The sequence below is a fragment of the Hyperolius riggenbachi genome, chromosome 11 (genome assembly GCF_040937935.1).
Source record: "Hyperolius riggenbachi isolate aHypRig1 chromosome 11, aHypRig1.pri, whole genome shotgun sequence".
NCBI classification, from domain to species: Eukaryota; Metazoa; Chordata; class Amphibia; order Anura; family Hyperoliidae; genus Hyperolius; species Hyperolius riggenbachi.
In genome coordinates this window covers 127,176,226-127,201,388 of record NC_090656.1, presented here as the reverse complement: position 1 = coordinate 127,201,388, position 25,163 = coordinate 127,176,226, and the positions used below count along the sequence as shown (strand labels likewise).

Genomic DNA, 25,163 nt, shown 5'->3' with positions numbered 1-25,163 from the left:
CCTTAACGTTCCATGACGTTATCTTTAGCGCCATGTGAATGATGTGCTATGGATCAAATCGTCTGGTGCCATATATACATATATCACAGTTACTTTATTTTTGCTCTCGAGATGACAGATCCCCCCCAAAACAGCCCTCCCCCTCCCCTTCCCATTTCCCCCAGCTGACAAGTAATTTGAAGTGGAAGCTAAGCTGCTCCTAGGTGTCCCCGTAAGGTCCCTTTTCCTTGCTGGTAAGCTGAGGAACAAAAAAAGAAAAAAAGTGTATAACCACCAAACGAAAACATATCTACGTGACTTCTCTTCTTCCCTGGGTGGTCCCTTCATCCAGTCGTCTCCAGAGACATCCCTCCCGCCAGTTTCAGATCCTTAACTGTGATTTTGGAGTATCTTATGGATCTAGGAAATTGAGGGGAAGTCCCCAAACGAGATGAACAAAGAACTAGTAATAAAGTCAGAACCTGTCAACATAACAGATTGAAGAAACACAATTTTCGTGATAAGGCAGCGCCCCCTGCCTGCTGCATTTGAGTGTTGTCAATCAGGCGTAGCATTATCTGCGCGCAAAAAGGACATGGCCTCAGTAGGTGACTGGAAAACATGCGTTTCGCCTTCATCGTCTGTGACCCTTAGTATAGCTGGGTATTGTAGTGCAAATTTCCATTTTTTTTGGATACATAGTGCACAGGCCGGATTGAAGGTTTGACGTTTTTTTGATACCTCTGCAGAATAATCATTAAAGATACGGATCTGAGTGTTCTGGTGCTCTAGTGGGTGATCTAATTCCCTATATGCCCATAGCATTTCATTTTTCTCAGCGAAATCCAGATATCTTGCCAGTACCAGGCGCGGAGGTCTTTTGTCTGAAGCTTGTCGCGGGGGACCCACTCTGTGGGTACGTTCTACTTTACAGCCTCTCTTAAACCCCAGCATTTTGGGGAGAGTAGATGCGCAGAAATCTCGGAGGGCCTGCGCTGTCATGGTCTCGGGTAGTCCCACCACTCTAAGGTTGTTACGCCTTGATCGGTTCTCTAGATCTTGGAGCTTCTCTTGCATCTGCTTATGCTCTGCCCGCAGCTGCTTATCTCCCTTCACCTCCTTGGCCCTATCATCTTCTATTTGCTGAATGCGCGCTTCTGCCTGATCTAAGCGATGGTCATGCAACTGAAGTCTGAGGCCAACATCTTTCAGTGTGTGGTCTATGGCAGCCTGTATTACTGCCTGTAGTTCTGGCGCCAGCTTCTCTACCACTGCTGCTGCCAAGGTCTGATAGTTTATGTCCCCTCTCCCACTCCCACCTGTATCACTTTGTCGGCTCTCATCCTCCGGGGTCTGTGTCGGCGCCAAGCATTGTTCTGAGGCCTGCATGGTGTGGAGCTGCTCAGGCTGAGGGGAGGAGGGTTCGGCGGCCATATTGGGAATGGCGTCTTCCGTGCCTGGGAGCTGTTTGGTCGTGGACCTTGTTATGTAGCGGTCCATATGGCTGGAGACTCTAGCTGGGTCCGGGTGCCTTCCGGTGGCTTTTGCAGGTGAGCGGGGCGCTTTATTTGTGCTGGGGATCTCCAGCGGGAGGGACGGCTAGCGGAGCTCCGCGATCAGCCTCTCTCCATCCAGGCGCCGGAACCGGAAGTCGTTTTTATTTTTTAATCTGGGATTGAAGAAGTTACATTCTTTAAGTATTGGCGTACTTTTCCATGAATAAGTTCAGTGGAGTCCTTTAATTCTTTTTCTGGTGAACTTATGTACCGTAGTAATGTAGACTTTTTTGCAGGAGAAACATCAAACTGGTGGTTGTATACTTTTTTCAGCAGAGTTACACAGTTCAGGGCTCAGTTGGTGTTATTTAATCCACCTTTTCCCTGCTGTCTAAGCACATCATTAGATGTGCTCCTTAATTAATGTTGTTCTATGCTCAGAAAATTAAAATGTGAAGTGTTCTTCCTCATAGCCTGAAAGGCAGAATCTATTGCAGGGTAAATGGCAGTTCACAGACGGACTGATTTAAACCAGGGGTCGAGTCCTGCATGAACGCGGGGGGACGATGTCCACTCACTTTTTTTGGAGAGTGGACGCCGTCTACCCTAGCACCCTGGAGGGGAGCAGCGCAGGGGAGAGAAGCATTGGGCAGAGCAGCGGGGAAGGGCGGACGTCTCCCCCCCCCCCCCCCCCCTCCCTCACCTTGGGTCTCCTCTTCCTGGCTCTCCCCTCCATAACGATTGCGGCGGTGGCTGGCAGCGATGGCTGGCAGTGGCATCAGTGGGCAGGACTTACCTCCTCCAGTGTTCTGGCGAGTTGACGCTGTGCGTGCCGCTGCTCTGGTCTTCACTAAACCAGACTAGCTGCACAAACAGCGTCAACTCGCCGGAACACTGGAGGAGGTAAGTCCCGCCCACTGATGCCACTGCCAGCCATCGCCGCCAGCCACCGCCGCAATCGTTATGGAGGTTGGAGCCAGGATGAGAAGCCCCAAGGTGAGGGAAGGGGGGGGGGAGATGTCCGCCCTTCCCTGCTGCTCTGTCCAATGCTCCTCTACACTGCGCTACTCCCCTCCAGCTGGGGGGACACCTGGCTATATATACTGGGGACACCTATACACCTGGCTACATATACTGGGGACACCTTTACACCTGGCCACTTAGCTGAGCACATATACACCTGGCTATATTGGGGACACCTATACACCTGGCTACATATACTGGGGACACCTATACACCTGGCTACATATACTGGGGACACCTATACACCTGGGTACATATACTGGGCACATATACACCTGGCTACATATACTGGGGACACCTATTCACCTGACTACATATACTAGGCACATATACACCTGGCTACATATACTGGGCACATATACACCTGGCAACATATACTGGGGGCACCTATACACCTGGTTACATATACTGGGCACATATACTCCTGGCTACATATACTTGGGACACCTATACACCTGGCTATACTGGGGACACCTATACACCTGGCTATACTGGGGGCATCTATACACCTGGCTACATATACTGGGGACACCTATACACCTCGCTACATATACTGCAGACACCTATACACCTGGCTATACTGGGGACACCTGAACACCTAGTTACATATACTGGGGACACCTGGCTATACTGGGGACACCTATAGACCTTGCTACCTATTCTGGGGACATCTATACAATTGGCCACCTATTCTGGGAATATCTATACACCTGACCACCTATTCTAAGGACATCTCTACACCTGGCTACCCATTCTGGTGACATCTCTACATCTGGCCACCTATTTTAGGGACAACTATACACATGGCTACTTATACTGGGGACACCTATAGACCTGGCTAGCTATACTGGGGGTACCTATTTTGGGGGAACTGCTGTCAGATCTGTATTTTTGGAGAACCGCTGATGCCAGATTACGTGTATTTTGGGGAACCGCTGCCAGATTGTGTATGTTGGGGGACCACTGCTGCCAGATTACATGTATTTTGGGTGTTACGTGTATTTTGGGTGATCCACTGCCAGGTTTCGCGTATTGGGGAACTGCTTCCAGATTATGTGTATGTTGGGGGAACTGCTGCTGCCAGATTGTCTATTTTGGGGGAACCACTGCCATATTATATGTATTTTGGAGGAACCTCTGCCAGATTATGTGTATTTTTGGTGAAATGCTGTCAGATTACATCTACTTTTTGGGGATACAACTACGACAGAGCTCAAACGTCCCCTGGCAGACCTTCTATACCACTGCTAAGGCCATGTATATTTGGCCCCACCCATGACCACGCCCACGCTATGCTTAACCACGCCCATTTTTTGGTGCACCAGAGGTTTTTAGGGTGAGTTCACTCCTTTTTCCAGGACTAGACACCTGATTTAAACCATATGTACTTTAATTTGTTTAAAGGCGAGTATCACTTATGTTTGGTTACACTCGCAAGGCCTGTGACAGCAACATTCCCACATATGTTTTAAGTTGACCTGTACAGGGATGAAAGCCATTTTGCGAATTGAATCTAAAATAGTGTGTGTGAGTGCGTGCGTGCGTTTGTGCGCATGCGCATTAATCCCTGCAAGCTATGCATCTAAATCAGGCCTATAGGGGCAATTAACAAACTTTTCCAAAACACTTGTGCTTGTTATCTCACGGAGAGATTTTCCAACTTAGGAAGCTCATGCAAGCCTGAGAAGAACATAATAAACTGGTCAAAAATGTTTAAAGAACATTTTTTTTTTAATCACAGTGCGGCATTATGTGAATTAAACTTCTGTGACATTGGTCTGGTCAGTTAAGTAGCAGAAAGGGTGGTTAATCAGTTTCAGCTGCTTAAAGAAAACCTGAACTGAAAATTAAAAGTCAAAATAAGCATACACAAGTCATACTTACCTTCCATGTAGTCCACTCCTCAGTGTCTTTCTCCTGTCCCGCGTCCTGTTTGTTCACTGTGATCAAGGGAATTTTCCGTCCTCCATTTTGAAAATGGCCATTACCCACAACAGCTTTCTGGTCAGCACACAGTTAAACTGTAACACTTGAGCCATAGGGAAACATGGACATTACCTGGTACATCCGTTATCCTCTCAGCTATAACTGACAGCAACTGATATTTTACTGACAGCAACTGATATATTTCAGATGTGACAAAATATTGTCAGAACTGGAAGGGATTATTGTCAGAAGAAAATGGTGAGCTTCTGAAAGGAACTGATGGCAAGGTATCTATGTAATGTTCATTTGAAGTTACCTCATGTGTTTATTTTAAATATTTTTACTCAGTACAGGTTCTCTTTAACCCTTTCCCAACCGCCTAATGCCAATAGGCGTCGGGAAGGTGGCAGCCCCAGGACCGCCTAATGCCGAAAGGTGTCAAGAGCGGTGGGCAGAGATTTGCAGGGAACACACATGCACATGTGTGATCGTTCCCTGCCATGACACGGAGCGGAGCTCCATGTTTAGCCTACTAGCTGCGATCGCGCCTGACAAGCTGTGTAATGGCTGAAAACAGCTGTTATTTCCATGTACAGCGCTGCGATCTCCTGCAGCGCTGTACAGGGCAGCTCTGTCACTGAGCTTTCCTCTCAAGTGACACGAAGGATGATCGCCTCTCATAGGCTAATGCCTATTAGGGCCAATCACAATGAATGGCTCTTGGGAAGGGGGGGGGGGATAAGACATACTGTATATTCCTGCATATAAGACTACTTTTTAACCCTTGAAAATCTTCTGAAAAGTTGGGGGTCGTCTTATACGCCGGGTGTCATTGATGCTGGGTGGTACGCCCTATCCTGTTACCGCCTCTCAGATCTCCCTGCTGAGGGAGCGCAATTCTATTCTTCCATACCGCTTTGATAAACAGGTAGACAAGGAGAGCTGACCGACCCACTTAAGGAGAGTTGACCAATGCAACAAGTCAATTGACTATATACTGTTATATACTGGGTAATACATACAGTACAGCACCAGTATCTGTTCATACACAGCACCAATGCATGATTTTTTAATTTTTATTTTATGTGCGTTGGAAGAGGGGTAGTTTTATACGGCGAGTATATCCCAAACTATATATTTTAACTGGAAAAGTTGGGGGGTCGTCTTATACGCTGGAATATACTGTATTTTTATTTTTTTTAAAAAGACAAATTAATAAAAAAAAAAAAGTTGCAGCAGCAATCACATGCCACCAACAGAGAGCTCTGTTGGTGGCAAGAAAGGGGGGGGGGGGATTCATTTTTGAGCTTAGTAGTATGGCTCTGCAGCGAGCTTTTAAAGCTGCAGAGCAATGAATTGTAAAAAATCGCCTGGTCACTTAGGGGGGTGTAAGCCTGTGGTCTTCAAGTGGTTAAAGCCTCATACACTTACCTGACTGCTCTCGGCCAAGTCAGGGCTGCCTCTGCTGAGAATCTAGTGGACATACAGCGGCCTCCCACTCCATTAATGCCTTGGCACTGGTGGGGTCATGGTTCACTAGTAACGCATGTCGGTGTCACCACTGGTAGTTTCAACTCCTTTGGGCAAGGGAGAACAGAATGAGCCTTACCAGAGTCCTGACTATCAGGATCTCTCCTGTAGCATGTTCTGTCGCTTGCAGTGGAGCTGCAACTGGGCAGTTCTGACTTGTCTGCTTGCATGCGGTTGCACATTCGCAGCGAGTCTTATTGTCATTTGCAATCACTCTGCAGTTCAGAGCAGTTCAGGATGCTGTCAGGATTCCTCCTATTGTTTGCTGCAGTTGAACTGCAGCCAGATAGCCCTGGATTTCCTACATGCATGTTGTTGCATAGTACTGCATGTATTTGTTATGATTGTCTTTCAGCTAGCAAATGGTAATCAAGCCAGCTCAGGATTTAATGATTACCATTTAGCTGTGTGGAAATTTGCATACCTGTATCCATTGGCTGATGCCGGCATTAAGTCTGCCTCCTTTTCAGACTCTCCCCGACGTATCGGTCAGTACGCTGGTCTGCTGGGCACTTTGTCACTCTGTAATAGATCTGCTATTGTAGTTCAATGCGACCTTATTACTTGTGCTTTAGCTAATTTCTTGATAAATATATATGCAGACTTGCTAATCTATATTTATACGTTAGTTGCGCCGTTTGTTATTTTTCTGTATTATTGTTTATTGCCTTGTTTCCATGCCTGATGGACGTTCGCTGCATCCGCTGTGGGTCAGTGAAGTCCACTATCCTGATAGCTTGGATTCTGCCATCACCACATTAGTGACTGGTAGTGTTCCTGCTACTCTAGTTTCTGGGAAAGTAACTATAGGCTGCAGTTGCTATTAGTTACATTCTTTCCTCTAGTCTTGCCTGTGTGGATGCTTGCTGGTGACTGGTTGTTAACCTGCTTGCTCTGCTTCTGTGGACATGACTGTGAGCTACGGTTGCTACTAGTTACACTCCAATCTATAGTCCTGTCTTGTACCTGTCTGAATGCTTGCTATCGCTAGGCAGCGCTTAGTCTTGCAAGCTTTCCATCTGTCTTTCTTGTATCTGTTTTGTTCCTTAGCCAGAGGCTCCGATGGCATCTGCCCTGGGCAACAGTCAGTCAGTCAGTCTGTCTGTTCGTTCTTTGTCTGGTTACTCAGGCCATAGGCAGAGCAACATCGCACTGCGCTGCCATTGTGTCTCATTTGTAGCAATATCGGAAGCCCAGAGCTGCAGTTGCGTTGGGCAACCTGTGTAGCCTCTTCCATTATTCAGCTACTAGCCTTGTTGCTCTGGGTGGTCAGAAAGTATACCTCCAGGCATTACACTGGCTTACCCAGTTTCCAGACCTCAATCCAATAGGAAGTCTATGGAGCGAGCTTGAAGGAAACATTAGGCGATAAAAAAAAAAAAAAAAAGCAGATCTGCTTACCTGGAGTTTCCTCCATCCCCTGGCAGCTCATATGTCCCTTGCCGCATCTCCACTCCCAGCCGGTCTACTGGGTCTGCAACGGAGGGAACCCTGGGAGCCTGTCTGGGAGCAGAGCTGCGGCGAGGGATACATAAGCTGCCAGGGGCTGGAGGACGCCCCAGGTAAGTAAATCCTTTTTTTTTAATCGCCTGATGATTCCTTTAAAGAATACTTAAGCCAAAAAACAAAATGATATTTACTCACCCGGGACATCCCTCAGCCCCCTGAAGCTGGATGGTGCCCTCTCAGCCCCGCTCCGATCGTCCTGTCCCCGCCAGCGGCTACTTCCGGGTTCCGAGACAGCCGCCGACAGGCTGGGAACGCATCTGATTCTCCGCGTTCCCAGCCACTATATCACCCTCTATGCTGCTGTAGCGTATCGCTATAGCAGCATAGAGGGTGATGTAGTGGCTGGGAACGCGGAGAATCAGCCGCGTTCCCAGCCTGTCGGCGGCTGTCGCCGAACCCGGAAGTAGCCCCCGGCGGGGACAGGACGATCGGAGCGGGGCCTGCGAGGGCACCATCCAGCTTCAGGGGGCTAAGGGATGCCCCGGGTGAGTAAATATCATTTTTTTTTTTTTTTTTTTTTTTTGGCTTAAGTATTCCTTTAAGGTTCAAATTGCCAAATATCAGCTTTGAAGCCTTATGACTTAGAGAGGAACTGCAAAGAAGAATGGGCCAAAATCTTTTTTGAGATGTGCATAAACTTGTTGGCCAACTTCAAGAAATGCCTGACCCCTGTGATTGCCAAGAAGGGTTTTGCCACAAAGTACTACTACATTTTTGATAGGGGATCAAATACTTTTTTCATTCATAACAATGCACATCAAGCTATGACTTTGGGGCAATGTGTTTTTGAGGGTTCTTTTGTTGTTATTCTGTTAGGAGATCAAATATGTCTTTCCTTCACTGTAGTAAAATGCAGGGCCGTGGAGTGGGTACAAAAATCATCCAACTCCGACTCCTCAGCTCATGAAACTACCGACTCCGACTCCAACTCTAGGTACCCAAAATGTCTCTGACTCCTTGACTCCGACTCCTTAGTCTAATACTTACCAGGGCTGTGGATTTGGTACAAAATCATCCAACTCCGACTCCACAGCCCTGGTAACATGTACTGCATTATTCATAATATAAAATTTTATATTCATTATTCTGGTTTCAGCATCAGAAATGCTTCCTATGTTTATATTTTGCTGTCAATTGGTATGCAACTCTTCTGTCCCACTGCTGTTTAGCTTAGACTATTAAGTTATGCAACCTTTGGTACCCAGGGGCTCTGCGAGAACAGGTGTTGTTTCTGCTCAGTTTGGAACATACAGCAAACAAAAATTGTTATAAATGTAAGAATGTATTTCAGGGTAAGGAAAGATTTTACACTGGATAGACACTGACTAATTTATAAAGTAATAGTGTAAAAAAAGCAGTTATATTCAATAAGCTATATTTAGTAAAGTTCCTCTTGAACCACTTTAGCCTCAGCTAAAGTATATCTATGTCATCTTTGACTTAATCTAAGCCATGAGAAAGAAGATACACGTCTTGTAGCTGAAGCACAGCTATGCATGATTGGGCTTGCATCTGTGCATCTATGTATGTCATGAGGGTATATTACTGTTAATTTTGCAAATAAAGGCTCATAATTATTTAAAAAGCATTAAAAATCACAAAACAAAAACTACACCTTTATTTCCAGATAAAATAGTATTGCCATACATTGTATTAGGGACACAATTTAACCACTTTAGCCTCCAGGACGTAGCTCCTACATCCGAATATGCATGCTGGACGTAGCAGCTACGCCCATGAAAAAACTGAGCCATCGTAATTCACCGGGCCGGAACCGCCGGGGTGTTAGCCCGGAGATCAATGAATGGGAAAGCAGTCCCTTAGAAGGATTGCTGGCTTCTATGGAGAAGCCGCGATTGTTCTGTTACAAATCCCCTCTTCACTTCCTGTAGACATTTTTACATTTAAAATTCACTGTTTACCTCCCACACACGCAAAAATATTTAAATAAAATGTTTAATTAGAAAAAAATTACAATAAAAAAAAAAAACATAAATAGACCAAAGGGTCTGAACGTTTATAGTATGCAGATACAATATATCTGTTGTAGGAGTAAAATATATCTCATAAAGCTACTGCTTTGGTAAATGAAAGACAGGATTATACATTTTAGATTGACCTAGTAAAGGTCATTGTGTTGATATGTTATGCTCTGTAATGGCTGAGAAACTCTCTGAGTATAATGTAAGACAATGGAGTAGTTTGAAAAAGGATATTTTGAACTGGAGGCAGTATGTTAGACAGCTAGTGTGAAGACTGATGGCAGAGAGAGGGCTATGTGTTTGTAAGGCCATGTATAAGTCAGACATGAACAATATCATCCTACAATAACCGTTGTAATAGGCTAGTTAAAAGGTCATCACTATAGAAGTGTAAGATGACCTAATAAAAGTATAGTAATTGTAATTGAATCTTTCCAATGTCTCTGACTCTAGTGACAGGTTCATTTTACCCCCTCCTGTATGACACATCACTTCCAAACAAACAGTCTATAGCAGACGTCTCTGTGACAGGTTAATATAGTTTAGCGCCGGCTGGGAACATCTTGGCTTAGGAAGTTTATATCCAGCATTTTTGCTGCTGACCTCTTTCTGCCTGAGAAGAGTTTGACGTTTTTACCATGTAAGGAATGTAACTGCTGGCCAGCGCCCACCTCACGCAGTCTCTTACACTAAATTTTGCTTTATTGGGGCCCTGATAAAATAAACATTAAATGTTCTATTTGCAAAAGGACATTTCATAACAGAGTTTTGTTCCACTAGTTTTTATCCATAGCAAATATAATAAATCATCAGTGAGTCTAAAAATTAACAGTAACTCTGGATTTAAAGCCTGCAGAATTGTGATTTCCTCACTAATAGGTGGACATAGATCTACTATAAACAAGGCTAGCTAAATGGTTATATGGTTTACCTGCACAATAATCTCAAGATTGTACGCTTGCAAGGATAGGGACCTCCTCCTAGTGTTTCTTATTCTGCTGAAATCAATCATATGACCAAGTACCAATATTGGGGATGTCTCAAAGCACACATCTACTATGTATCTTTTTGTGCTGGACTGGTATTGCTGAATGTCCTGATTGTACATTGCTTTGAATTTCTCATGTATCTCTGCTCCCTACTATTTCTGTTCTATGTACAGCAGTACGGAAGATAGTCGCACTGGGGACAGGCAAAAATGGCGCACAGCGCCAATAGTGTCAGAATGGCGCTGCACTTCAAACGATATTTATCGTTTTATATGGGGTTTTTTTGCAGGGATCGGGCTGGAGGAGAGGCAGCGGCCGGGCAGTGGGCTGGCAGCGGGGGTCGGGCTGGAGGAGAGGTAGCGGGCTGGCAGCGGGGGTCGGGCTGGAGGAGAGGCAGCGGGCAGTGGGCTGGCAGCGGGGGTCGGGCTGGAGAGGCAGCGGGGTGGAGGGAGTAGGATTAGGTAGCATGTGTATACATTACATTGTCCCGGCCCGGCGTTCGCTCCTCACTTCACAGCTTGCACGAGTCCTGCATCCAGCCAATCACCATGCGGAAACTGAAGCCGCATGGTGATTGGCTGGATGCAGGACTCGTGCAAGCTGTGAAGTGAGGAGCGAATGCCGGGCCGGGACAATGTAATGTATACACATGCTACCTAATCCTACTCCCTCCACCCCGCTGCCTCTCCAGCCCGACCCCCGCTGCCAGCCCACTGCCCGCTGCCTCTCCTCCAGCCCGACCCCCGCTGCCAGCCCGCTACCTCTCCTCCAGCCCGACCCCCGCTGCCAGCCTACTGCCCGCTGCCTCTCCTCCAGCCCGCCCCCCGCCTCTCCTCCTCCAATTTTTCAATGGCGCACTGTTCTGTTTTATAAAACGCTATTTACCGTTTTAATGTATTTACATTAAAACGGTAAATAGCGTTTTATGATCGGCAGAACGGTGCGCCATTTTTTACTCTGCGCCATTTTTGACTGGATGCAGTGGCACTATATAAATAAAAAACAATAATGGCAAGCAACTATTCTTATGTATTTATATTGGCATACCTTCAGACACTTTAATAAATGAATCCAGCCTATATTATAATCCCCCCTGTGTCCCTGCATACACTCCTGTCACTTTGTCCATGCGCTTGCGCTATTGCACATGTAGCGCACGGACAGCCGTTGGGACAAGAGCAGGATGAGCCAGGGGGGCGGGCATGTGTGCGCGCTGCGGGTGTTTGATGCACTGACATGTGGCGGCAGTGACAGACCTAGAGCCAGTTTTTAAACTGGCTTAGGTCAACTAGTTGTATAATAAAATCATTCTAAATGTTGTGTACAAATGAGCTGAAAGCGTAAGTCTCCTTAAAGTGGTGGTGTCCTCAAATGTTTTTTTCCCCTCTAAAGGTCCGTACACACGCCGGACTGCAGGCAACGACGGGTCTGTCGTCACCTCCCGCTGGGCGGGTTTTCAGCAGACAGTCCGGTGTGTGTACAGTCTGTCGGCGGACTGATACGGCTGTTTCTGAGCGATCTGCAGGGCGCTGGAACGCCCACCCCAGCGGGAGGTGACGGACCCGTTGTTGCCTGCAGTCCGGTGTGTGTACGGGCCTTTAAGCATTTAACACACTAAAAAACATGAATATAAAACACTATAATATTGTTCTAACGTCTTTTGAATGCATATTTGCACCTCAATGAAACTAACTGATATAATTACCGGCTGCAGGACAAATTATCAGATGTACTCCTAGAGAAGCAAATAAAGGAGATAAAGTTCTCTTCTCCACCCTGTATTCGGCAGAAATGTCTACCTTGTTTACACAGAGTTTACACAACCAGCACAATCTTGACAATTCTGCCCAGCAAAGGCAGGCTTATCATTTAGCAGGTAAATTGAATGTAATTCCGGGAATACACGCTTGATTCTGAGCCATTTAGATGGCTCGATACATAATTTCCAACACGTCCGATCTCCCGCCAATCGTTTTGCCGCTCGATTCCGCATTGAGCACAATGGAAAAAGATAAGAAAAACGAGCGAGCGGAAGATGAGAATGGCCTGCGGAATCGAGCGGGGGAATCTTTCGTGCGGGATAATCGAGCGACAAAATCGAGCCGTGCATGCTCAACGTAAAGCATAAGTTTTAACCTTTGAAAACTAGTCAGATATTTTTAGCTGTTAAATTTTTCCAGTTTTGAATGCTTTAGACTATAGATGGAATTTGACGACAATACCATTTTAAAAGTTTTGATTTAGGTTTGAATAAAGTGGAAAAACATACTATCTGTTTTGTGTTTTTACTATTGTAAGTATACTAATCGAAAATAAATCTCCTTGCATCCTGTCACTTCCTGTTCAGACATAAAATAGACAGCTGTCATTGATGGAGACAGCTTTGAAGAAAGCATTTTTGCTAGAGTGGGTGTGTAATATCCTGGGCTCACAACACAGATTGCATGTACTCCAAGGGGTACTTTAGTTAGGTTTGGGAGGTACTTGTGGTGAATCCATTATAAGTAGTTTTGAGATTTAAAGAAACATACAGTATAAAACATAAACAAATCTGAATAAGTGTTATAAGTGTTGATTAAAATCATTAAAGAGAATCTGTACTGTCCGATTTGTACAATAAAAAATATACCAATCAAGTCACTGTGATCTCCTGGATCCCTCTTTGCTGTTTCCGCCGCTCCCCGCCGCTCCCCTGGCTTGTAATCGCCAGTTTTAGGCAGTGTTTACAGACAAAAAACATGGCCGCTAACCAGGAAGTGATGTTTGTGTGTGTGTGTGTGTGTGTGTGTGTGTGTGTGTGTACATCATGTTACAGTATACTACAAGTTTTTATTACATAGTGAATTATCTGCACTCCAGTCTGGGATTCTAACAGTTTCTCAGCATGTGACAGGCAGCTCCCTCCCCCCCCTCAGCCTCACAAACCGAGAGCAGAGAGTGAGGAGTAAACAAAGCACACAGAGCCTGCAGGGGGCGTGCTTAACTTGTATTTATTACAACAGAGGAAGCCCATTCCTGCCTGGGTCGACAAAGCTTGACAAAGAAAAGAAGATTAGATATACTGTATTACAGACACAGTGCAACTAGAAAAGGCTGCAGTAATCCAGAGCACATTAGAACAGGTATTGGAACTTATAGGATGGAAGAAATAAGGCTGAAAATTGTGTTACATAATCTCTTTAAGGAATATTATAGAATAATTTATACACAGTTCTAGGGTAATCTTGGCAAATTCTTGCGAGTCAAGAGGTACTTGAAACTGCTACCCATAGTAGGGGGTACTTGACTAGCATAGTCATTAATAAAGTGTGCACGTTAAAATAATGTTGAGAATCACTCTGTTATACTACTTTGTGTTATTTGCATATGCTTCATACGCACATGCTGTACTATTATTATTGTGTACAAACCTAACTTCCACTCTACCAGACATGTTTTCTTCAAAGAAGTATTTTCTCAGTGAGATCTATCTATTTTATCTCTGAACAGGAAGTTATAAAATGCGAGGAGATTTACCTTCCACCTCACTTTACAGAGTACAGAGTCATGCCACCAGCTGCCCTTCAGATGAATTCACAATCTAATCTATACCATAATCTAAGCACAATTTTGGGAGACTTCAATTATTTTCTAAATGTTTTGGGGTGTGGTAGGAAACTGGAGGGTATGTAAACACCATGCAGATAATGTCCCCAACAAGATTTGAACTGGAAACTCGAGCTGCAAGACAAATGTGCTATTCCATATGCCACCCCTTTTATCATTCTATTTCACAAAACCACAGTAGATGAATTCATACTCCAGGATTTTTTTTAGCTAAATAAACCCTTCCTTCACAACTAACCTAATGCTACCCCCCCCCCCCACACACACACACACACATCCTTGTTATGCATCCCAGAGCCTGAGCTGATCTGACAGTGCTGTGCCCATTCTCCTCCCTGAACTTTGTGTAACTAGGTTTTCTATTGATAGTGTTAGGATACTTCTTCGAAATATGTGCCTGCTCATATATGGAACTGTTAAAATTCATTTGAGTTGGATGGTGTCCATTGATCATGTAATACATTCATATTTCTCTCATTTAGCTACTATGGCCTCGATTCATCATGGTCTTTGCGATAGCTTTTTCCAGTTTGTTAAATTACCGAATTCAAAGTTTATCGATTTCTAGTTGTATTCATCAAGGTTTTTCCGCATTCGGTGTGAATAACAATGCGGTAACCATTCGGTAACGAGTCGATATTTCCATTTTACAGCGGTAATTTAACACAAAGCCATAAGATTCCCGTGGAATTGTGGGTAAAAAGGCAGTCCTTTGAACACCACATAGCAACATTCCGAATAGGGCTTAACACCTGGACCAGGATTCTGGATGTGGTTTGGAACAATCCCACAATTTTGCCAGCTACGGCTTGATAGGAACCTTTTCTGAAATAATGTAGTGCAGCTAGCAAATTAGGTAACCCTGGCACTGCCTGTGTTCTCTTACAAGATTATTCAAGAGAAATACAGATGTCCTGGTATAGCAAAGAAATCCATTCTCTTGCAAATTGATGTAGTTCATGACCTTATTCTTGCCCTTCTGCGCCTTTGAATCACTCTCAGCTGATACATAACCACTTCAAATGGCTCCATCTTCTCTGTCAGCAATGATCTGACAGGAATAACGACAGAGCAGTGAAGGAGATAACTAATCCTAAATTTAACGCTAAACCACGCCCACTTTCATTTTCATGAATTGCACTTTCTTCCATTTTACGGCATCACTAACGAACGATTACCGAATTATTACCGCTAACAGCTGTAGATGACTTTAATGAATCCTAAAATCAACTTATCGAGTTTGGTATTTTACCAAGCTGTGGGTAATTGATTCGATAAGTCTTGATGAATCTAGGTCATGTGTGGTCAAATATATGTGTGATTTAGCTTATCATGTTGGGAGGTGAACCACATTCCCAAACACCTTTCCAGGACAGCAGATTTTCCTCAAGAATATGACAGTATTTTGCTTTATCTACTTTTACTTCTATCCACAATTCAAGCTGCAGAGAACCCCACCCCCCATCTTTACTGTAGATATGGTGTTCTTAAGATGGCGGGCTGTATTAGCTCTCTAACAGATATATGCATTTGATGTTGAGGCCAAATAGTTTGGTTTAATGGAACCATAATTTATTTTCCATTTGGCCTCACAATCCTAAAGGAGCATTTTGGCAAAGCTCAAACAAGATTTAGGGCCCTTTTCCACCAGCGCGTTTGCGCTGGCTGAATCGCAAAAACGCAAACCGCTAGCGATTTTACAATCGCGACGGTTTGCTTTTTAACATAGGAATCGCGGTAGGTCATTTCCACTACCGCGATTCGTTTTTGCCGGCGGAGCGATATTTGCCGCGATTTTGCTATGCAGTGCATAGCATAGCAAAATCGCGGCCGCGAACGTCGGGGAATCGCCGGTAATTGCGATTCAGCAATCGCTAGCGTTCAGCGTGAACGCTAGCGATTGCTAGTGGAAAAGGGCCCTAAATGTGACCTCTTAAGCAGGGACTTTTTACTTGTAACCATCCCATACAAGCCAGATTTGTGGAGCACCTGTGCTATTGTTGTCACATGCACACGATGCCTACCCTTTGCTATGAAATCTTGTGTCTTTAAAGTCTACTCCTGACTTGTGCCTGTCCACAACTTATTCCATATGGTCTTTTGACAGTTCCTTGCCAACCATAGTTGATAGTTTGCTTTTAGTTGCATTAACAAGCACTGCAAGGACTATGGAACAGCTGTTCTTTTGCTGAATTAATCAAAATGCTTTCAGTTGATCACATGCAGAGGCCAAATAAATTGATATGCAACTGAGAAGGTGATTAGCTATACCTGATTCAGTTAAAAAAAGCATTTTTTGGTGGAGAGTGATCCTATATCCCAGGGCTTTTCAACCTTTTCACTAATTGTACCACTTTTATCGCCTGAAATTTTTGAAGTACCACCCGTGTGCCTGCACAGTAGATTGGATGCGATCGGGCTTGGCTGTTTCTGCTGGAGCCTGAACGGAGAGCAGCTACTGTGCATGTGCACACCGATGAGGAGAACTTTGGGGCTCCCAGTGCTGGATCCCATCTACTGAGGAGGAAGGGAGAAGCCTCTTTAGGATACAAAGGCCTCCCCTTCCCTGAGGTAAGTACCCCCGGGGCACTTTGTTCTTACAGGTACACTTTAAAGTGGATCCGAGATCAATTTTTACACATTGCATAATTGTGTTCCTTTCAGGAACGAGGAAGGGGGAGCCAAACTTTGTGGAGGTAGGACAGGACCAGGACAAGTGGCATGCAGGCAATAAAGTGGCAGGCAAACCTGGTGTGTATCACCTGGCCAACAGCAAAGTACCACCGGTGGCAAGCGTACCACAGGTGCAAAGCCCAGGTCTAGAGAGATTACCCTGTCTAATTAGGCCTTATCAGCAAGTAAACAGCAAGTGTAAATTAGGGCTGTCAGGTGTGCCACTCTATGCCATAGTTTGGGCTAATATGTAAACACAGGAGGTTAACCGTTTTGTGCTCCTAGGACACCAGAAAGTAAACACTGTATGGTTTTTGTAAGATTTCTGTAAGTCGTAACAAAGAAAGTTATTATTCTGTTGCTTATCTCCTTAGAGCAGAGAGGAAGCTCTGAGTTTAGGTCTGCTTTAAAATCTGACAGAACCAACAGGTTTTGGACTAGTCCATTTCCTCATGATGGAGTTTCAGATTTTCCTTTGTTTTCAAAAGCATTTGCTGAACGACCATTGTTAAGTCTAACTGCCAAGATAGTGTGCAAGCGAGTAGGGAGGCTGACTGGTATCTTACTATTTTGTCAGTTAGACTTAGCATCTGCCATTTAGGAAATTCTTTTAAAAACAAAGAAAACCCTTAGAATCCCAAATGACGAGGTAGACTAGTCCAAAACATGTCGGTTCTGAAAGATTTTAACTGCTTACTTTTTCACTATAGTGGGCTTTTAAAAATGGTAGTTTGATAACAACCGTGAAGGTCAGGAGGCACGTTTGCATTGCTGAGCTTATTTCAGTAATGTGTCTCATACTCTCATGTGCTGTGCAGCAGTGTGTTCTGATAATGAACTGCTGCGTGCATTTCTGTGCCAACACAGTGCTGTCTCATTTCAATTAATACTGCAATGCAGAGCAACACTCAGGCTATACATTTTTGTAAAGAGAAGTAAATGGTTGGTACTCCAAAAAACTGGTACAGAAAGATCATGCTGCAATTAATATAATCCAAAGTTTCAAAGCAACAAAGTACCTCTTTATCAAGAAAAAACTGCAAGTTCATCTGAAAAACAACTTGGCAACAATAAGGGCTCTTTCACATCAGAGCTTGCGTTGGAGAACGCTCAAAGCATACGTTTTGTTGTATGCGTTTTAATGCGTTTTGCACTGCAGCGCACTGCAGTGAGTGTGCGTTTTTAATCCGTTTTCAATGCGTTACAGGACATAGGAAAACGCAGGTAATTTTTTTTTCTTTTAGTTTTCAACTTTCTACATTGTTCCTCTGTTGCATTCTGGGACTGATTGCCTGCGTTAACGGATTAAAAACGCGCATAGTGTGCATTTTACATTGACTAACATTGTAACGCATAAAGCTAGCGTTGGCCGAAAAACTGCGCCTGGGTGCAGTGTAACGCAACGCACAAAAAGGCTGCGTTATATGTGAAAGCTAAAATGAAAGTCTATGGACTTTCATTTCACCTTGGGTAACACAGACTTTATCCTTTGCGTTGAAACGCAGAAAATCTGCCCTAATGTGAAAGAGCCCTCAATCACCACAGTGCATAATAAATAAATACATTTGAAGTAGCCCAAGAAAAAGAGGGTCACCCAGTTAAAAACAACAATTGAAATTTGGCAGATGGAAAATGACAGTTGAAAAAAATGTTGAAATTTGACATTTAGAAAAAGGCAGTTGAAAAATGACAGTTAAAAAAAAAAACAGTTGAAAAATTACAATTGGAAAATGACAGTTGAAATTTGACAGTTGGAAAATGGCAGTCGAAAAATGACAGTTGAAAAATAACAGTTAACATTTGGCAGTTGGAGATTGACAGTTAAAAACAATTAACATTTGGAAGTTGACAGTTGAAAAATGACAGTTCAAAAGTGGCAGTTGAAAAGGGACAGTTAAAATTTGGCAGTTGGAAAATGGCAGTTGGAAAGTGGCAGTTGAAAAATGACAGTTGGAAAATGGCAGTTGGAAAATGACAGTTGAAAAATGACAGTTGGCAAATGACAGTTGGAAAATGGCAGTTGGAAAATGGCAGTTGGAAAATGGCAGTTGGAAAATGACAGTTAAAATTTGGCAGTTGAAAAATGGCAGTTGGAAAATGACAGTTAAAAATTGGCAGTTGAAAAATGACAGTTGGAAAATGACAGTTGGAAAACGACAGTTGGAAAGTGGCAGTTGAAAAATGGCAGTTGGAAAATGACAGTTCAACTGTTTTTTAACTGCCATTTTTCAACTGCCAAATTTCAAATGCCAAATTTTACCAGTTTCTCAACTGGCGTTTTTAACTGTCTTTTTTTTTTTAAACTGTCATTTTCCAACTGTCAAATTTCAACTGTGATCCTTAACCCTCCTGGCGGTTTAAAAAAATCCGCCAGGGGGCAGCAAAGTAGTGTTTTTAAATTTATTTTTATTTTTTTCATGTAGCGAGACAAAGCCGCCGGCGATCGGAGATCAGGAGAGCCTGGAGGGCTTCCCCCGTCGCCATGGCGACGGGCGGGATGACGTCACCGGCATCGACGTCGTGACGTCAAAGGGGACTCCCATCCACCCCACAGCGCTGCCTGGCACTGATTGGCCAGGCAGCGCATGGGGTCTGGAGGGGGGGGGGGGCGGCCGCGGCGCAAGGAATAGCGGCGGATCGGCGGGTAGCGGCGGCGATGGGATGCTACACGCAGCTAGCAAAGTGCTAGCTGCGTGTAGCAAAAAAAAAATTATGCAAATCGGCCCAGCGGGGCCTGAGCGGTGCCTCCCGGCGGCATAGCCCATGCTCAGCACGGGCTTACCGCCAGGGAGGTTAAAGAAAACCTGAACTGAAAATTAAAAGTCAAAATAAGCATACACAAGTCATACTTACCTCCCATGTAGTCTACTCCTCAGTGTCTTTCTCCTGTCCCGCATCCTGTTTGTTCACTGTGATCAAGGGAATTTTCCGTCCTCAATTTTGAAAATGGCCATTACCCATAACAGCTTTCTGGTCAGCACACAGTTAAACTGTAACATCGCCCACTTGAGCCATAGGGAAACATGGGCATTACTTGGTACATCAGTTTTCCTCTAAGCTATAACTGACAGCAACTGATATATTTCAGATCTGACAAAATATTGTCAGAACTGGAAGGGATTATTGTCAGAAGAAAATGGTGAACTTCTGAGAGGTAAATTTGAAGTTACCTAATGTGTTTATTTTAAATATTTTTTATCCAGTACAGGTTCTCTTTAAGTATAAAAAAATGACTTTTACTCACCTGGGGCTTCCAATAGCCCCCTGCAGCTGTCCAGTGCCCTCGCCGTGTCCCGCAGATCCTCATGTCCCCACCGACAGCCACTTCCAGTTTTGCCGTCAGGAGCCGACAGGCTGGGAATGCGAGTGATTCTTCGCGTTCCCAGCCACAATATCGCTCTCTATGCTGCTATAGCATATAGCAGCATAGAGGGCGCAATTGTGGCTGGGAACGCGAAGAATCACTCGTGTTCCCAGCCTGACGGCGAAACAGGAAGTGGCTGCCGGTGGGGACACGAGGATTGGAGGGACACGGCGAGGGCACCGGACAGCTGCAGGGGGCTATTGGAAGCCCCAGGTGAGTAAGTCTCTTTTTTTTTTTTTTTTTTGACTTAAAGGGGAACTTCAGCCTAAACAAACATACTGTTATTAAGTTACATTAGTTATGTTAATTAGAATAGATAGGTAATATAATTTTTTACCCACACTGTTTTAAAAGAACAGGCAAATGTTTGTGATTCATGGGGGCAGCCATCTTTGTCATGGGGGCAGCCATCTTTTTGGTTGAAAGGAGGTGACAAGGAGCAGGAGACACAGTTCCAACTGTCCTGTGTCCTGATAACCCCTCCCAGATGCACACACTAGGCTTCAAATGTCAAATTCAAAATGTAAAAAAAAAAAAATTTGCACCAAAACAGCAGAACGAGAGCAACAACATCAGAAATCCCATCATGCTTTGCACAGCATCAGGGGAAAAAAGCCCGGGCAGTTTTCTTCTGTGCAGCTAAAAATGAGGCTTGGATAAGAGAAACAAAGTTCTGATGCTGTGAAACTGTTAAAGAAACACCAGGCCTTTTCAGTGCTGCTGAGTCAATTTTTAGTCCGGAGGTTCACTTTAAGGATCACTTTAAAGGACCACTACAGTGCAAAAAGTGAGCTGTTAAAGGAGAATTGAAGTGAGAAGGATATGAAGGCTGCCATATTTATTTCTTTTTAAGCAATGCCAGTTACCTGGCTATCATGCTGATTCTCTGCCTCTAATACTTTTAGCCACAGCCCCTGAACAAGCACATGCAGTTAAGGTGTTTCTGACATTGTCAGATCTGACAAGGTTAGCTGCATGCTTGTTTCTGGTGTGATTCAGATACTTCTGCAGAGACATAGATCAGCAGAGCTGTCAGGCAACTCGTATAGTTTAAAAGAAAATAAATACAGCACCACCGTATTCTTTTCACTTCAGTTGCCCTTTAAAGAAGACCTAAACTCAAGCACTGCAGTCAAGGAAAACAAAATATATAGTTGCTGAGAATGTGTGTGTGTGTGTGTGTGTGTGTGCGTGCGTGCGTGCGCGCGCGCGTGTGTGTGTGTCTAGAGCAGGGCTTTTCAACCTGTTAACGAATTCTACCACTTTTATCACCTAAAAAGCACCACCAGTGTGCCTGCACAGTAGATTGGACACGATTTCTGCTGGAGCCTGAAGGGAGAGCAGCTAATGTGCATGCGCACACACCGACAACGAGAACTTTGGAGCTCTCAGCGATGGATCCCATCTACTGAGGAGGAAGGGGGAAACCTCCTTAGGATACAAAGTCTTCCCCCTCCCTGACGTAAGTATCCCCCAGGGGCACTTTTTTCTTACAAGAACACTTTAAGAAAATAGGTAAGGTAAAAAAATATTTTTTTTTTACCTTGGGCAGCTCATCACTTACCTTTGTATCATTTCAAGCTATTTATTGAACTTAACCCCTTTCCAATCCTTTCCTGACCACCCAGGTCCCCCTCAGCACTTAATTTGTTTGATCAGAAAAAAGAACTGGGACTAGGACTCCAGAGGCTCTCTTACCAGCATTAGTGGAGGGGGCTGGGTCAGTCCCAGCTTGCGCACTGTAGCCCACCCCCTCTCCCCCTTAAGACCCAGTGTAATATCATCGTGAGGCACTCCATGCTCCTGGAGGGGACCAAAGTGTTGAACTTTGTCCGTCACTTTGATCCACATAGGGGGACACCCGATACAGCAGGGGTGCCCCTACGATGGCGCAAAATGCGGCAGAAGAGCTGGCGGGTGCAGCGGCAGGGTGATGACCGGCGGCATTTAGAGTATGATGATTGATGGAGGAAAGTAGACGGGCACTACACCGCTAGTGTGTTTCTATAAAGGTATATAAACGACATTGAGGTGATCCGGAATGAAGACCAGATTGGATCAATGTGGTTCATGCGTGCTCAAAACCAAAAAACAACAATATGCATTACGAAAAAAGGAAAAAGAAAGGAGCAGTTTGGCACTTGCATTCCACTAAAAAAGCTTTATTCTTGCGGCTTCAAAATTTCTCTTAATCATGTGCACATATAGTTACATAGTTACATAGTTATTTTGGCTGAAAAAAGACATACGTCCATCGAGTTCAACCAGTACAAAGTACAACTCCAGCCCGTCCCCCACACACCCCCGTTGATCCAGAGGAAGGCGAAAAAAACCCCACCAGGCATGGTCCAATTAGCCCCAAATGGGAAAAATTCCTTCCTGACTCCAGATGGCAATCAGATAAAATCCCTGGATCAACATCATTAGGCATAACCTAGTAATTGTAGCCATGGATGTCTTTCAACGCAAGGAAAGCATCCAAGCCCCCTTTAAATGCAGGTATAGAGTTTGCCATAACGACTTCCTGTGGCAATGCATTCCACATCTTAACCACTCTTACTGTAAAGAACCCTTTCCTAAATAAATGGCTAAAACGTTTTTCCTCCATGCGCAGCTCATGTCCTCTAGTCCTTTGAGAAGGCCTAGGGACAAAAAGCTCATCCGCCAAGCTATTATATTGCCCTCTAATGTATTTATACATGTTAATTAGATCTCCTCTAAGGCGTCTTTTCTCTAGACTAAATAAACCCAGTTTATCTAACCTTTCTTGGTAAGCGAGACCTTCCATCCCACGTATCAATTTTGTAGCTCGTCTCTGCACCTGCTCTAAAACTGCAATATCTTTTTTGTAATGTGGTGCCCAGAACTGAATTCCATATTCCAAATGTGGCCTTACTAGAGAGTTAAACAGGGGCAATATTATGCTAGCATCTCGAGTTTTTATTTCCCTTTTAATGCATCCCAAAATTTTGTTCGCTTTAGCTGCAGCGGCTTGGCATTGAGTACGATTATTTAACTTGTTGTCGATGAGTACTCCTAAGTCCTTCTCCAAGTTTGATGTTCCCAACTGTATCCCATTTATTTTATATGGTGCTAGACCATTGGTACGACCAAAATGCATGACTTTACATTTGTCAACATTGAATTTCATCTGCCATGTATGTGCCCATATAGCCATCCTATCCAGATCCTGTTGCAATATGACACTATCTTCCTGAGAGTTGATGATTCTGCACAATTTTGTATCATCTGCAAAAATAGCAACATTGCTCACTACTGCATCTACTAGGTCATTAATAAATAAATTGAAGAGCACTGGACCCAGTACAGACCCCTGTGGGACCCCACTGCTAACAGTCTCCCATTTTGAGTACGATCCATTGACCACAACTCTTTGTTTTCTTTCCATTAGCCAGTTCCCTATCCATGCACACAAACTCTTCCCCAGTCCTTGCATCCTCAACTTTTGCACCAGACTTCTGTGGGGAACAGTGTCGAAGGCCTTTGCAAAGTCCAAGTATATCACATCTACAGCATTCCCAATATCCATATTAGCATTCACTACCTCATAAAAGCTGAGCATGTTAGTCAAACAGGACCTGTCTTTAGTAAACCCATGTTGATGCTGAGAAATAAGATTATTTTCTACTATGAAGTCATGTATAGTATCTCTTAGTAACCCCTCAAATAGTTTGCATACAACTGATGTTAAGCTTACAGGTCTATAATTTCCTGGATTTTTTGCCCTTCTTAAATAATGGGAAAACGTGGGCTGTACGCCAATCCACTGGGACTCTGCCAGTTGCAAGAGAGTCACAAAAAATAAGATAAAGGGGCTTAGCTATAACTGAACTTAATTCTCTTAGGACCCGAGGATGCATGCCATCCGGGCCAGGTGCCTTGTCTATTTTTAATTTATTTAGTCTTGCCTTTACTTCTTCCTGCGTTAAGTATTTAATATTACAGTTAGAAGATTGAGACTCTTCTGCCTCTGTAATTTGCAACAGTGCTGTTTCCTTTGTGAAGACAGAAGCAAAGAAAGCATTTAATAACTCTGCCTTACCTTGGTTGTCCACCATTGAGTTCCCACCCTCATCCTTTAGGATTCCTATACAGTCAACCTTTCTTTTTTTAGAGTTGATGTACTTGTAAAACTTTTTTGGGTTAGATTTGATATCCCTAGCGATTTGATTTTCAGCTTCGATCTTTGCCAGCCTAATTTCTTTTTTACAATTTTTATTGCACTCCTTATAATTGCTTAGTGCAGCCTCAGTCCCCTCCTGTTTTAGGACCTTATAGGCATTCTTTTTCCTCTTCATTTTATCCCTAACCTTTCTATTCATCCATAGAGGCCTTTTTTATTCCTAGACATTTTGTTTCCATATGGGATATACATACTACAATATTGATTGAGAATACGTTTAAAAGCTTGCCATTTCCCTTCAGTGTCGTCCCCTTGTAGTACATTATCCCAGTTCACCAAACTTAGTGCCTGCCTAATTTGATTGAACTTTGCTTTTCTAAAATTCATAGTTTTAGTGGTCCCGCTGCCCCGTGGCCTATCAGTCACCAGATCAAACGTTATCATGTTGTGATCACTATTTCCCAAATGTTCTTGAACCTGAACATTTGATACATTATCTGGTCTATTAGAAATGATCAGATCCAGTAACGCATTCCCCCTAGTTGGTTCCGTTACCATTTGAGTCAAGTAATTGTCCTGTAGTGCTGCAAGAAATCTGCTGCTTTTACCAGAATGGGTAGCCTCAATACCCCAGTCAATGTCTGGAAAGTTGAAGTCGCCCATAATTATGACCTCGTTTTTACTTGCAGCTTTTTCAATCTGCTGTAGTAATCGCAGTTCTGCAGCTTCATTAATAAGAGGTGGTCTGTAGCATACCCCAATAAGCAATTGGCAACTTTTATTTCCACCATGAATATTTACCCAAACGGACTCCACATCTTCGCAATCTTCCTCCATCTCATCGTTGAGGACAGCTGTAAAAGAATTCTTAACAAAGAGACAAACCCCTCCACCTTTTTTCCCTGTTCTATCCCTCCTAAACACATTGTATCCTTTTAAATT

General features: G+C 44.0%; 1 protein-coding gene and 1 long non-coding RNA gene across 4 annotated transcripts in view; one reads left to right on the top strand and one right to left on the bottom strand.

The window, feature by feature from the left end:
- LOC137538614 (uncharacterized) overlaps positions 1-1,479 on the bottom strand; it is a 59,970-nt gene extending 58,491 nt beyond the window's left edge. Inside the window, exon 1 of the mRNA XM_068260892.1 lies at positions 721-1,479. Coding sequence (XP_068116993.1) covers positions 721-1,479 — 759 coding nt within the window. The remainder of the gene's footprint in view (positions 1-720) is intronic.
- LOC137538716 (uncharacterized) overlaps positions 1-25,163 on the top strand; it is a 793,867-nt gene that overhangs the window by 331,785 nt on the left and 436,919 nt on the right. The gene's annotated exons all lie outside the window — the stretch shown is intronic.